Here is a 16,089-nt window from a genome sequence, read left to right on the forward strand (position 1 = left end):
GACCCTTGCAGACAATCTTTCAAAAATCGCAGAATCTTGAACTTTTTCGTCCGAATATTTTGTACATGGATCTCTGACTGGACACTTTTACTCCTAGTGTACCCCACCCTGTCTGTGGAGAATGCCTCACTTTCGATTCGTGCACTGGGGGTAATGGGTATATTCAAGAGAAGATACAATAAACATCATGAATATTCCCAAATTCTAGGCTTCGGCCTTTCTTTGGTCTTGAAATGTATATGTGACTCGCTCTACCAAAACTAGGCGCTTGTCGCATCTGAACTCGACAGGTTGATACGGACTTGTTGTTCATTTCCCTATTGTAGAACTTTTGTGAAATCTATTACAAACTGATTTGGTCACATTTCACAAAAGGTCTACAATAGGAAAATGAACAACAAGTCCGTATCAACCTGTCAAGTTCAGATGCGACAAGCGCCTAGTTTTGGTAGAGCGAGTCACATATTTGACTCGTCAGCTTTAAGGTGCCACCGTCACTCAGTAAATACACCCCACAGACCCCAATTTTCACCACAAGCAGCACAACACAAGAAGGTATCTTGTACACAGTAGGCGATTGAGGGAATTATTCCCCTGTCGTGATACCGATGTTGCCATCCTCAACGTTGTATCACGACGCCCAGGGTAAGACGCTCATTTTCTCAAAGCTGATCACGGTTGCTAGGCAACTCGGTCTTCTTGCATTCTTGTCATGGGTTAGCATATGTGATTTTCAGAGATGTTAGTGGTGGCATGGTGGCCTTGCGCAGGGATTTATTAGCCTATGATGAGCTACGCTGTGATTGTATTGCTAACAATGTATAGGTAGACGACAATTCTATAGGAGTCTGTTTCTGTCGAATGTCATGTTTTTTTTTGTAATTGATATTTATCATATATTATCAAAGTTCAGTCTAGCTCAGAATCAACACCTACACTTTACATTTAAACCCCAGTTTGCAAGCTGATTCAACTACAACCAGTCAAAACCAGCAACCCCAGTTTATCAGCTGATTCAACTACAACAGGTCAAAACCAGCAACCACAGTTCGCAAGTCTATTAAAACACAACAGGTCAAAACCAGCAAACCCAGTTCGCAAGTCTATTCAAACACAACAGGTCAAAACCAGCAAACCCAGTTCGCAAGTCTATTCAAACACAACAGGTCAAAACCAGCAACCACAGTTCGCAAGTCTATTCAAACGCAACAGGTCAAAACCAGCAAACCCAGTTCGCAAGTCTATTCAAACACAACAGGTCAAAACCAGCAACCCCAGTTCGCAAGTCTATTCAAACACAACAGGTCAAAACCAGCAAACCCAGTTCGCAAGTCTATTCAAACACAACAGGTCAAAACCAGCAACCCCAGTTCGCAAGTCTATTCAAACACAACAGGTCAAAACCAGCAAACCCAGTTCGCAAGTCTATTCAAACACAACAGGTCAAAACCAGCAACCCCAGTTCGCAAGTCTATTCAAACGCAACAGGTCAAAACCAGCAACCCCAGTTCGCAAGCTGATTCAAGCACAACACCCAGTTTGTAAGCTGATTCAACTACAACAGGTCAAAACCAGCAACCCCAGTTTGCATGCTGATTCAACTACAATAGGTCAAAACCAGCAACCCCAGTTTGCAGGCTGATTCAAACACAACAGGTCAAAACCAGCAACCCCAGTTTGCAGGCTGATTCAAACACAACAGGTCAAAACCAGCAACCCCAGTTTGTGAGCTGATTCAAGCACAACAGGTCAAAACCAGCAACCCCAGTTCGCAAGATGATTCAAGCACAACACCCAGTTTGTACGCTGATTCAACTACAACAGGTCAAAACCAGCAACCCCAGTTTTCAAGCTGATTCAAGCACAACAGTTCAAAACCAGCAGCTGATTCAAGCACAACAGGTCAAAATTAACACCCCAGTTTGCAAGCTGAACCACAATAGGCCCAAATTACAACATAGCACACCCAACTTTGCAAGCTGATGAAAGAAGTGGACACCTCAATCAACGGCACGTCGAAGCACTCAGAGGAATCATGTACACATCTCACGGCTGCTTGCCTAGCTGCGCTCTTGACGTCATCAATGCTATATTAAGCTTCCAACGGTCACCACGGCAACGTAAAGTCGAGCAAATCATTTTGTAGGGAAGCATGGCCAGGTTGAGGTGGCAGCTGTTGGCTAAGTTCTGTGTATCTTTACCATTACAACACAAGCGATAAGGGAACAAATCTACATGTACCCCTGTTCTTGCCGACCTGCTTTTTTTACTTGCATTTCAGGCAAGTCGGGACTTGCTGGTGATGGCCACAATCATGCATCTCCAGGAGCAGTACTAGTGCAAATACTGTTCCTTTATAGCGCTTTTCCATATTTCCCTTTTCAAAGCGCTTTTCGGGATTTCAAATTATAGTATTACCCCGGCCTCCACAGATATCATTATCAATCAGGTGTTTCAAGGAGCAACCAGAAAGCGCTCACTTGAACACGACCAGTTGGGGAACCAAGCAGTGGTCGGGAGTTGAACCCACGACCTCTTGATCATGAGGCCGACTCTTCCACGGCACTACCGTTGTATCAAGCATACTGAGTGGCTGTATTTTGACATTTTTACATGCTGATTTGCTTGGGAGAATTCGTGCCCAAAGCAAGCTCAATCTCTGAAGGAAAACTCCACGCCTACATTGCACCATGATTTGACTTCAATTTCAGCACCAGCCAAACAACTGACAACTGATTTTGTTGCAGCGACAAGGGCCAAAGTAATCATAGCGATGATACAAGACAGCACACCAACACACAATTGGGGGAGCAAACGAGTATCTTTACTATAATTCTAACATTGCATTGAAGCCTTTTTTCAACCAGATTGATACGGCTTGGTTGCTCTGGAAATCACGCAATATACACATCTTGTTACACAAGTCAAGAAGAAAAACAAGAATTTTCAACCCCGCTTCTCCTTCTGACATTTCTGTACTCTACCCCCAATTATATGACTTAATCCAGTGGCAATCGAGGAATACTTGGTACGTTGTCTCCAGAGCGAGAAGTTAAAAGCAATGTTGAGCATTGTCATTAATTGGATGGGTGGCCGGCGTGTTCCAAGCATTGACTTGTATGTATCATCATAAGCGTGATGTAACACCGAAACCAGGACCTGTGATTTCATCACACCACTCACCCATATATATGGCATTGAGTCGAGGTCACATGAAGTTCGTAGTGTAGCATTGCCTTATCACATGTATCAGGAAGGCAGTCTCAGGAAATGTCCAATCACAACGAAGCCTGCAAATCTGAGTGCAGCGCTTCCAAGTATGAATAACACTACTCTCCCATATTTGGCAGTGAGTCGAGGCCACATGTAGTTCGTAGTTTAGCATTGCCTTATCAGGAAGGCAGTCTAGGGCGATATCCAATCACAACGAAGCCTGCAAATCTGAGTGCCGTACTTCGAGTGGCTTCGAGTATGAATACATAATTTAGGTAGCTCTTCAGTGATGGAGGCGTGATACAGATCTCATTTTCGCTACTACTGAGAATAGATGCAAAATGTTTCGGGGGGGGGGGGGGGGGGGTGCCTTGATCACTCGGATTGATGCAACCTATCTTTTTCCTGGAAGCCACCAAATTAATTTTGGATGCCGCACGTGGTTCTCGATGCAGCTGCATACCAGTTGATCTTTATGATAATGATGCAGATCATACTGTAACAATCCGCAGCTGCTGCCATCTACACTGTCAATGACGCAACTACCAAAGACTTCGGCCGGCCTCGAGAGAAGACACTCACACGAAACCCAAATCGAAACGCTCCGTACAAGTTACGTTATTCAGTGCCTTTGGCCAGATTCCCGGACCTCAGACGCCAGCAACTGGTAGATTATACACCTGGGAAACGCTAGAGGTTAGTAATACCCGTAATTGTTACAATACTATAAGACAATAGCGTTCTGCGCGTTATAAACATGATACATGTAGTCTACCTAGGGTAGGCCCAACGTTGTGTGATTTTGTATCACCACGTTGTGGGAAGATTGTGCACAGCATCGCCACTTTTTAGAATGGGAATTAACGTCTTGAGGTAATGGCGGTAATGGCGATACAATATCATGCAATGTTATATCATCATGACATAGACACAATATCGTGAATGGAAGGGTTTTGTCCTTGACCTTGTCTCCTCATCAAATTCCTGTGTTCGTTATCACAGATGGACGCAGAAACAGAGAATGGACACGCTACATAGGCAGGCATTGTACAATAAATACAAAGACGATGAAACAGAGGTCAACAGGGGGGAAGATGGCCAAAATATCATGACGAAATGCAAATCTGATTTTTGACATTTTGATGAAGATGAAAAAGATGAGGATGAAAACAAGAACAATTGTCTCCTACCTTTGCTGCAAATTCAGCCAGAATTTTGCAAATATCGTCCTCCGAACCACTTTGCAACGTATCAAGACTCGATTCATCCATTTTGCTGTTGGTATGAACCGATATACCAGATTTAATGGCGTTTTTCCTCGACCAACACAAGAATAAGATCCCCTTGTTTTGACAATGTTTGATGAAATTGACAATTCTCGCATAATCTCGGCCCGATTTCGAGAGGATGGATTGGCGTCATCCGAATAATTTCAAAAGACCATCACTGATTGGACAAATCTTTGTCGATTTTAAAGATTCAGCGAATCACAGAGCTGCACACAGAATTCATTCGGTCTGTCTAATTTTATCCAAAATGGCCAATTTTTCATAAATTTTCTCGAGGTGCGGTGCATTTTTACCCGTAATTCGTTTGTTATCGAGGTGAATACTAAAATCATTGTGTGTTGACAGTTTTTCATGATGGTTCTCAATATATATTAATAAAAAAACATGCTATATTTCCTTGATTGGTTGTTAAAAGCATGTTTTACAGTGTAATCATTTCGAAGTTTCATGCTCAAATTTCGCCATGTCCCTAACCGGTATCCAGTGAAAACGTCCCCATGCCAAAACGTCCTCGCTTTCAAGGTACTAAAACGTCCTCGTGTCAAAAACGTCCTCGCTTTTACATATTCATGATCCATAACAAAATATATAAATAACTTAAATGAGTCTATTTTCTTATTAAATAATAAATTTTTTACTTCATTATTTACATCAAAAAGCGATTGCCTTTGCAGGCCATGACCATAAACTCACACTTTTTATGAGAGATGAATGTTTTAAACCTTTCAAGCCTTGTGCTAATGACACAGCGTGATCACCGAGCATCGGTTTACGTTCAAAGAGTTAAAATCTGATATAAACCTTTCCCAATGAAACCGAACAACTGGGTCCAAGTTCGAGTGAGAAGGTTGTATTTCAGCTTGGCCATGGTTACCCCCCCCCCCCCCCCCCGAGTGTGTCATCTTCCTGGAGATAAAGACCAGTGAGTGTCTAACCTTAGATACGTTGCGCCTACACCTACTAAACTCGCTGGTCTCCATCCTATCACTAACGGCTACACTAGAAGTGGCTACGGATGACGGCACTAACTGCCAGTCATGAAATAAACTGCTATCAGAACCTTGTAGACCTAACCCACCTCTAATCTAGCTAAAATGACCAACATGTACCACTAATAAAGGAAAAAAACTGTAAATTCAAAAAGATATTGTGACAAAAATATTAAAAAACAACTGAAATTGATAGAAGATTTATATGCCTAAGGAAGATGACACTGTATTGAATGATAAATTTATCGATTGACTTTAGCAGCTAATTTAATTCAAATAGTACACAGACTATTTGAGAATGGGAAAGGGGTCCCAAGAGCATTCAGGCTTGAAAGGTTTAAATTACATTAGTTTCAAAGGTACAAAACACACTGGGCCACCGTGCAAGATTATGTGCGGTATTGCATTGTCAAATACATACAGGTGATCTACATACAGGTGATCTTCAAACATGTTGATAAATCACAATTTTGAACAAACATTTTGCCTAACAAATTGTAGCGTTGCATTTCATTACATTAAATTTCCTGAAACAAGAGCATCATCCTGCTCTGTATCAATGTGACGCGTTGGTGGAAGCGCGGAGAGTTCGTTCATTAAGTTTCTCCCTGACGGAAGTGATTTGACACTCGTCGGTAGTTTTCAGCGTATCGTGATCAGGGCTTGTTGTACCTTTAAAATATTAGAATGAGAATGACACAATCAATTCATTATCATAACAGAATCCTCAGCAAGACTTGGCAGGAAATCTCCTCTGTACATTCTTGTTGATTCCTCCTTTCGATGTTCTTGAATGTATAGGTGGCGTAGCAAAAAGGCATCTTACTTCAATCACATAATCAAGCAATGGCATCGAAAATAACCAGACTGTGCATCATTCAGTGTCCAAGCTGATCCAAGGATCGAGACACCTACCTTGACCTACCTCAACTACAATCATTCATAGTCATCCCCAAGTCCATGAAAATCCAAGATACGCAACCTCTCCAAGCTTGTATTCCTGTAAACTTCTTGAACCTTAAAAATATGAGAATCTGAAATCATGCAATTATACCTATACTGATTACTAGCAAGATATCTTAAATCTCGCTGATAAATCTGATATGTATCTGTTTATTCCTCCTATAAGATGTCTTAAATCTCATTGAAAAATCTCTGATCCTTAGCGAGTTATCTTAAAACTTGCTGATAAATACAGGATCTAGACACCTACCTTGACCTACCTCAACTACAATCATTCGTAGTCATCCCCAAGTCCATGAAAATCCAAGATCCGCAACCAGTCCTCTCCAAGCTTGTATTCCTGTAAACTTCTTGAACCTTAAAAATATGAGAATCTGAAATCCATGCAATTATACCTATACCGATCACTAGCAAGATATCTTAAATCTCGCTGATAAATCTGATATGTATCTGTTTATTCCTCCTATAAGATGTCTTAAATCTCAATGAAAAATCTCTGATCCTTAGCGAGTTATCTTAAAACTTGCTGATAAATACAGGATCTAGACACCTACCTTGACCTACCTCAACTACAATCACTCGTAGTCATCCCCAAGTCCATGAAAATCCAAGATCCGCAACCTGTCCTCTCCAAGCTTGTATTCCTGTAGACTTCTTGAACCTTAAAAATATGAGAATCTGAAATCATGCAATTAGACCGATCACTAGCAAGATATCTCAAATCTCGCTGATAAATCTGATATTTATCTGTTTATTCCTCCTATAAGATGTCTTAAATCTCATTGAAAAATCTCTGATCCTTAGCAGGTTATCTTAAAACTTGGTGAAAAATACAGGATCGAGACACCTACCTTGACCTACCTCAACTACAATCATTCATAGTCATCCCCAAGTCCATGAAAATCCAAGATCCGCAACCTGTCCTCTCCAAGCTTGTATTCTTGTAGACTTCTTGAACCTTATAAATATGAGAATCTGAAATCATGCAATTATACCGATCACTAGCAAGATATCTTAAATCTCGCTGATAAATCTGATATATATCTGTGTATTCCTCCTATAAGATGTCTTAAATCTCATTGAAAAATCTCTGATCCTTAGCGAGTTATCTTAAAACTTGCTGATAAATACAGGATCTAGACACCTACCTTGACCTACCTCAACTACAATCATTCGTAGTCATCCCCAAGTCCATGAAAATCCAAGATCCGCAACCTGTCCTCTCCAAGCTTGTATTCCTGTAGACTTCTTGAACCTTAAAAATATGAGAATCTGAAATCATGCAATTATACCGATCACTAGCAAGATATCTTAAATCTCGCTGATAAATCTGATATATATCTGTGTATTCCTCCTATAAGATGTCTTAAATCTCATTGAAAAATCTCTGATCCTTAGCGAGTTATCTTAAAACTTGCTGATAAATACAGGATCTAGACACCTACCTTGACCTACCTCAACTACAATCATTCGTAGTCATCCCCAAGTCCATGAAAATCCAAGATCCGCAACCAGTCCTCTCCAAGCTTGTATTCCTGTAAACTTCTTGAACCTTAAAAATATGAGAATCTGAAATCATGCAATTGTACCTATACCGATCACTAGCAAGATATCTTAAATCTCGCTGATAAATCTGATATGTATCTGTTTATTCCTCCTATAAGATGTCTTAAATCTCATTGAAAAATCTCTGATCCTTAGCGAGTTATCTTAAAACTTGCTGATAAATACAGGATCTAGACACCTACCTTGACCTACCTCAACTACAATCACTCGTAGTCATCCCCAAGTCCATGAAAATCCAAGATCCGCACCCTGTCCTCTCTAAGCTTGTATTCCTGTAGACTTCTTGAACCTTAAAAATATGAGAATCTGAAATCATGCAATTAGACCGATCACTAGCAAGATATCTTAAATCTCGCTGATAAATCTGATATTTATCTGTTTATTCCTCCTATAAGATGTCTTAAATCTCATTGAAAAATCTCTGATCCTTAGCAGGTTATCATAAAACTTGGTGAAAAATACAGGATCGGGACACCTACCTTGACCTACCTCAACTACAATCATTCGTAGTCATCCCCAAGTCCATGAAAATCCAAGATCCGCAACCTGTCCTCTCCAAGCTTGTATTCCTGTAGACTTCTTGAACCTTATAAATATGAGAATCTGAAATCATGCAATTATACCGATCACTAGCAAGATATCTTAAATCTTGCTGATAAATCTGATATATATCTGTTTATTCCTCCTATTTTTTTCAGAGATTTTTCAGTGAGATTTAAGACATCTTATAGTATAAGATGTCTTAAATCTTATAGTATAAGATGTCTTAAATCTCACTGAAAAATCTCTGATCCTTAGCGAGTTATCTTAAAACTTGCTGATAAATACAGGATCTAGATACCTACCTTGACCTACCTCAACTACAATCATTCGTAGTCATCCCCAAGTCCATGAAAATCCAAGATCCGCAACCTGTCCTCTCCAAGCTTGTATTCCTGTAGACTTCTTGAACCTTAAAAATATGAGAATCTGAAATCATGCAATTATACCGATCACTAGCAAGATATCTTAAATCTCGCTGATAAATCTGATATATATCTGTGTATTCCTCCTATAAGATGTCTTAAATCTCATTGAAAAATCTCTGATCCTTAGCGAGTTATCTTAAAACTTGCTGATAAATACAGGATCTAGACACCTACCTTGACCTACCTCAACTACAATCATTCGTAGTCATCCCCAAGTCCATGAAAATCCAAGATCCGCAACCAGTCCTCTCCAAGCTTGTATTCCTGTAAACTTCTTGAACCTTATAAATATGAGAATCTGAAATCATGCAATTATACCGATCACTAGCAAGATATCTTAAATGTTGCTGATAAATCTGATATATATCTGTTTATTCCTCCTATAAGATGTCTTAAATCTCACTGAAAAATCTCTGATCCTTAGCGAGTTATCTTAAAACTTGCTGATAAATACAGGATCTAGACACCTACCTTGACCTACCTCAACTACAATCACTCGTAGTCATCCCCAAGTCCATGAAAATCCAAGATCCGCACCCTGTCCTCTCTAAGCTTGTATTCCTGTAGACTTCTTGAACCTTAAAAATATGAGAATCTGAAATCATGCAATTAGACCGATCACTAGCAAGATATCTTAAATCTCGCTGATAAATCTGATATTTATCTGTTTATTCCTCCTATAAGATGTCTTAAATCTCATTGAAAAATCTCTGATCCTTAGCAGGTTATCTGAAAACTTGGTGAAAAATACAGGATCGAGACACCTACCTTGACCTACCTCAACTACAATCATTCGTAGTCATCCCCAAGTCCATGAAAATCCAAGATCCGCAACCTGTCCTCTCCAAGCTTGTATTCCTGTAGACTTCTTGAACCTTATAAATATGAGAATCTGAAATCATGCAATTATACCGATCACTAGCAAAATATCTTAAATCTTGCTGATAAATCTGATATATATCTGTTTATTCCTCCTATAAGATGTCTTAAATCTCACTGAAAAATCTCTGATCCTCAGCGAGTTATCTTAAAACTTGCTGATAAATACAGGATCTAGACACCTACCTTGACCTACCTCAACTACAATCATTCGTAGTCATCCCCAAGTCCATGAAAATCCAAGATCCGCAACCTGTCCTCTCCAAGCTTGTATTCCTGTAGACTTCTTGAACCTTAAAAATATGAGAATCTGAAATCATGCAATTAGACCGATCACTAGCAAGATATCTTAAATCTCGCTGATAAATCTGATATTTATCTGTTTATTCCTCCTATAAGATGTCTTAAATCTCATTGAAAAATCTCTGATCCTTAGCAGGTTATCTGAAAACTTGGTGAAAAATACAGGATCGAGACACCTACCTTGACCTACCTCAACTACAATCATTCGTAGTCATCCCCAAGTCCATGAAAATCCAAGATCCGCAACTTGTCCTCTCCAAGCTTGTATTCCTGTAGACTTCTTGAACCTTATAAATATGAGAATCTGAAATCATGCAATTATACCGATCACTAGCAAAATATCTTAAATCTTGCTGATAAATCTGATATATATCTGTTTATTCCTCCTATAAGATGTCTTAAATCTCACTGAAAAATCTCTGATCCTTAGCGAGTTATCTTAAAACTTGCTGATAAATACAGGATCTAGACACCTACCTTGACCTACCTCAACTACAATCACTCGTAGTCATCCCCAAGTCCATGAAAATCCAAGATCCGCACCCTGTCCTCTCTAAGCTTGTATTCCTGTAGACTTCTTGAACCTTAAAAATATGAGAATCTGAAATCATGCAATTAGACCGATCACTAGCAAGATATCTTAAATCTCGCTGATAAATCTGATATTTATCTGTTTATTCCTCCTATAAGATGTCTTAAATCTCATTGAAAAATCTCTGATCCTTAGCAGGTTATCTGAAAACTTGGTGAAAAATACAGGATCGAGACACCTACCTTGACCTACCTCAACTACAATCATTCGTAGTCATCCCCAAGTCCATGAAAATCCAAGATCCGCAACCTGTCCTCTCCAAGCTTGTATTCCTGTAGACTTCTTGAACCTTATAAATATGAGAATCTGAAATCATGCAATTATACCGATCACTAGCAAAATATCTTAAATCTTGCTGATAAATCTGATATATATCTGTTTATTCCTCCTATAAGATGTCTTAAATCTCACTGAAAAATCTCTGATCCTCAGCGAGTTATCTTAAAACTTGCTGATAAATACAGGATCTAGACACCTACCTTGACCTACCTCAACTACAATCATTCGTAGTCATCCCCAAGTCCATGAAAATCCAAGATCCGCAACCTGTCCTCTCCAAGCTTGTATTCCTGTAGACTTCTTGAACCTTAAAAATATGAGAATCTGAAATCATGCAATTATACCGATCACTAGCAAGATATCTTAAATCTCGCTGATAAATCTGATATATATCTGTGTATTCCTCCTATAAGATGTCTTAAATCTCATTGAAAAATCTCTGATCCTTAGCGAGTTATCTTAAAACTTGCTGATAAATACAGGATCTAGACACCTACCTTGACCTACCTCAACTACAATCATTCGTAGTCATCCCCAAGTCCATGAAAATCCAAGATCCGCAACCAGTCCTCTCCAAGCTTGTATTCCTGTAAACTTCTTGAACCTTAAAAATATGAGAATCTGAAATCATGCAATTATACCTATACCGATCACTAGCAAGATATCTTAAATCTCGCTGATAAATCTGATATGTATCTGTTTATTCCTCCTATAAGATGTCTTAAATCTCATTGAAAAATCTCTGATCCTCAGCGAGTTATCTTAAAACTTGCTGATAAATACAGGATCTAGACACCTACCTTGACCTACCTCAACTACAATCACTCGTAGTCATCCCCAAGTCCATGAAAATCCAAGATCCACAACCTGTCCTCTCCAAGCTTGTATTCCTGTAGACTTCTTGAACCTTAAAAATATGAGAATCTGAAATCATGCAATTATACCGATCACTAGCAAGATATCTTAAATCTTGCTGATAAATCTGATATATATCTGTTTATTCCTCCTATAAGATGTCTTAAATCTCATTGAAAAATCTCTGATCCTTAGCAGGTTATCATAAAACTTGGTGAAAAATACAGGATCGGGACACCTACCTTGACCTACCTCAACTACAATCATTCGTAGTCATCCCCAAGTCCATGAAAATCCAAGATCCGCAACCTGTCCTCTCCAAGCTTGTATTCCTGTAGACTTCTTGAACCTTATAAATATGAGAATCTGAAATCATGCAATTATACCGATCACTAGCAAGATATCTTAAATCTTGCTGATAAATCTGATATATATCTGTTTATTCCTCCTATTTTTTTCAGAGATTTTTCAGTGAGATTTAAGACATCTTATAGTATAAGATGTCTTAAATCTTATAGTATAAGATGTCTTAAATCTCACTGAAAAATCTCTGATCCTTAGCGAGTTATCTTAAAACTTGCTGATAAATACAGGATCTAGACACCTACCTTGACCTACCTCAACTACAATCATTCGTAGTCATCCCCAAGTCCATGAAAATCCAAGATCCGCAACCTGTCCTCTCCAAGCTTGTATTCCTGTAGACTTCTTGAACCTTAAAAATATGAGAATCTGAAATCATGCAATTATACCGATCACTAGCAAGATATCTTAAATCTCGCTGATAAATCTGATATATATCTGTGTATTCCTCCTATAAGATGTCTTAAATCTCATTGAAAAATCTCTGATCCTTAGCGAGTTATCTTAAAACTTGCTGATAAATACAGGATCTAGACACCTACCTTGACCTACCTCAACTACAATCATTCGTAGTCATCCCCAAGTCCATGAAAATCCAAGATCCGCAACCAGTCCTCTCCAAGCTTGTATTCCTGTAAACTTCTTGAACCTTATAAATATGAGAATCTGAAATCATGCAATTATACCGATCACTAGCAAGATATCTTAAATGTTGCTGATAAATCTGATATATATCTGTTTATTCCTCCTATAAGATGTCTTAAATCTCACTGAAAAATCTCTGATCCTTAGCGAGTTATCTTAAAACTTGCTGATATATACAGGATCTAGACACCTACCTTGACCTACCTCGACCTACCTCAACTACAATCATTCGTAGTCATCCCCAAGTCCATGAAAATCCAAGATCCGCAACCTGTCCTCTCCAAGCTTGTATTCCTGTAGACTTCTTGAACCTTAAAAATATGAGAATCTGAAATCATGCAATTATACCGATCACTAGCAAGATATCTTAAATCTCGCTGATAAATCTGATATATATCTGTTTATTCCTCCTATAAGATGTCTTAAATCTCATTGAAAAATCTCTGATCCTTAGCGAGTTATCTTAAAACTTGCTGATAAATACATGATCTAGACACCTACCTTGACCTACCTCAACTACAATCATTCGTAGTCATCCCCAAGTCCATGAAAATCCAAGATCCGCAACCTGTCCTCTCCAAGCTTGTATTCCTGTAGACTTCTTGAACCTTAAAAATATGAGAATCTGAAATCATGTAATTATACCGATCAGTAGCAAGGTATCTTAAAACTCGCCGAAAAATCTTTGATTCATAGCAGCAAATATTTCATCATGTGATACAGTCGGGGTTACATCATAATGTGCCAGGTGGATGCAGGTAGGAACTTCATGCAAGGTAAAGGCTATTATAGTGCTTGGCAGGTCAGGAGAGTTAAGTTGGGAAGAGGGGCAGTGCAGTCCGTGCGGGCAGTTATGGTGGTGAGGGGGAATGATATAACCCTGACAGTACCAAACATGAAACAGTTGCAAAGTTAGAGAATAAAAAATATCTCTTTAAAAAGTATCTTTTCTGATTTCAAAGAAAGCATTATGCATGTGTCTGTGATGCACAGTGGTTGACACTTTGTAATGTGTGAATCTGTCGGCACAAACCTGTGCTCTGGGTAAACTCCATGCTCAAAGATCTCACGTTTGGCGTGGCTGTCTTCCTTGAGTGTGCAAGTGGGGCCATCAGCATTCATTGATTCAATAGGCTCTGAAAATATGCTCAAAGATGCAACGTGATTACTTAAACAGGGCTAGAGCATAGAGCATAAACTGGTCTGATCAGAGAGATTGCAGCTTAGTATCCAGTGCCAGACGCTGGTACCACAGTCTGCTCTATTAGAGGACGATTAAAAGCTTACTTCTCACCTTCTCTTGAAACCAACACAATTCTTTGCTCATTGAGAAACTCAAGGCTCAGAGATCTATCTCGGTTGTCTTGCCTTTGTGGACTAGGTTGGCCATCGGCATTCAATGATCCATGGCAATCAAAATATCTGAAATAATGCTGAGAGCTGCAACATGATTAACTGAACCAGGACTGAAGCATTTTTTTCCTGAACAGAGAGACGGAGGAAACACAGTCGACTCACTATCTGCACTATTACTAGAGAACTACTCTGGACTCTTGGGTCTTTGCGAGATTAGTTTTCTCTGCAACCCGAGACAGAATGATGAGCATCTCATGTTCAACTTGCTTTCGTTTTGCAATCAGTTTATTAGTTACCACTGTATGCCTTAGAGGGGGCAGAATGGTACTGTTTAGACAAGAAGTCTCTCCAACAGCCACAAGTATCTCTTCAAAAACATCTCAGCAACATGTTCGACCCAGGTAATCTGTCAGCGTGGCTGACGAGTAGGTTGGGAATTGTGTGTGATCAGTTCTCTCAAAGACGCCCGAGACAAGGATTAAAATCTTTTGTTTATAAGTTACCATTGTTATGCCTTAGAGGGGGCAGAATGGTACTGCTTAGACAAGAAGTCACTCCAACAGCCACAAGTATCTCTTCAAAAACATCTCAGCAACACGTTCGACCCAGGTAATCTGTCAGCTGGCTGACGAGTAGGTTGGGAATTGTGTGTGATCAGTTCTCTCAAAGACACCCAAGACAAGGATCAAAATCTTGTGTTTAATGGCGAACAAATGCTTGCCCTTTCCAAAGACACCCTTTCAGGAATCTTGCTCCCACGGGGGTGACTGGCTCTTCCACCCTTCCCCCGCTCTCCCCCTGCGAACGTATCATTAGATAAAGCCAGGTCCTTGGGATCACGGTGGAGTGTCAATAAAAATTGCAAGCAGATGCCAGGGAGACCACTATCTGACATCCATAACAGCCTACTTCCCTCTTCAGCTAGTTACAGTTGGTGTGACACAACAGGCGGGATAGTGGTTGCCAAAAGTTTTTGATTGATTGATTTATAACATCATTTGAAATTGTATTTTACGTGGTATCAAGAGAACACTGGTAAGTCAACATCAAGTTCTTAATCAAGTTCTTGATTTCAGTGTTACCTGACCACAAAAGCTTCACAGGGTCGTTCAAACAACTTGTTCAGACAAGAAGTCCAGTGACCAGTTTTGGCTGGTTTCTTCAGTGTGATCACTGCCGGCCAAGGCGCGGTCAAAAGTGTTGCACTAAACATGTAGGATGAATCAGTACATCAAGTACCTGAACTGTTCGAAACTGAGAGTCAAAGAAAAAGATCGCCAAGAAACTACATCAACATTTCGGGCATGCATCAGCAGAAAAGTTTAAGAAACTGATGTCTGATTCTTGGCTCAAAGATATACTGATGATGTGACATCACATCATGTGGGTCTTTGAAAGATTAGTTTTCTCTGCATCTGTTCTGATCATTTGGAAAGTGGAAAGAAGTTGTACTCGCCCAACTTGGAGTAGCTCACATCCAAGTTGACCTGCCTCGAGTCTTGGCCTGCGGAAAAATCTAGAACAACCTCATTCAAAGAGAAAAATGGGAACAGAAATATTCAACTGTTGAAAGGTTCAAGAATCTCCTGCTGAATAAGCTGAACAAGTCAACTTCAAATTAAGTCCTTCAAATTTCGATTCCTCAAATTAAGATAAATTTGATCAAGTTGTTTAGGAAAAATGAGACACAAATTTCCACACTTACTTCAGTCCAAAGACAAACCAGCACTGATTCAAAATGCACAGGGCAGTTGGAACTGGTTCTGCTAATTAAGTCATGTGACCCAAACCTCCTTTTCATTCATCCAGTCTAATCCCTTGTCCATTGT

General features: G+C 39.5%; 2 protein-coding genes across 6 annotated transcripts in view; one reads left to right on the top strand and one right to left on the bottom strand.

Moving 5' to 3' along the window:
* The window catches only part of LOC135492126 (synembryn-A-like), a 29,832-nt gene extending 25,268 nt beyond the window's left edge, over positions 1 to 4,564 (bottom strand). For 2 of the 3 annotated variants that reach the window (XM_064778324.1, XM_064778323.1), the window contains exon 1: positions 4,404 to 4,564. In XM_064778324.1, coding sequence (XP_064634394.1) covers positions 4,404 to 4,484 — 81 coding nt within the window. In that variant the 5' untranslated portion in view covers positions 4,485 to 4,564. Of the gene's footprint in view, positions 1 to 3,823; positions 3,884 to 4,403 lie in introns of those variants that run through there. The other variant, XM_064778325.1, reaches the window with a different exon arrangement.
* Positions 4,565 to 4,733: 169 nt separating this feature from the next.
* LOC135492047 (formin-binding protein 4-like) overlaps positions 4,734 to 16,089 on the top strand; it is a 30,407-nt gene continuing 19,051 nt past the window's right edge. For 2 of the 3 annotated variants that reach the window (XR_010448017.1, XM_064778153.1), the window contains exon 1: positions 4,734 to 4,817. The gene's annotated coding sequence lies outside the window, so the exon portion shown is untranslated. The remainder of the gene's footprint in view (positions 4,818 to 16,089) is intronic. The other variant, XM_064778154.1, reaches the window with a different exon arrangement.

The sequence above is a fragment of the Lineus longissimus genome, chromosome 8 (genome assembly GCF_910592395.1).
Source record: "Lineus longissimus chromosome 8, tnLinLong1.2, whole genome shotgun sequence".
In the NCBI taxonomy this organism is placed as follows: Eukaryota; Metazoa; Nemertea; class Pilidiophora; order Heteronemertea; family Lineidae; genus Lineus; species Lineus longissimus.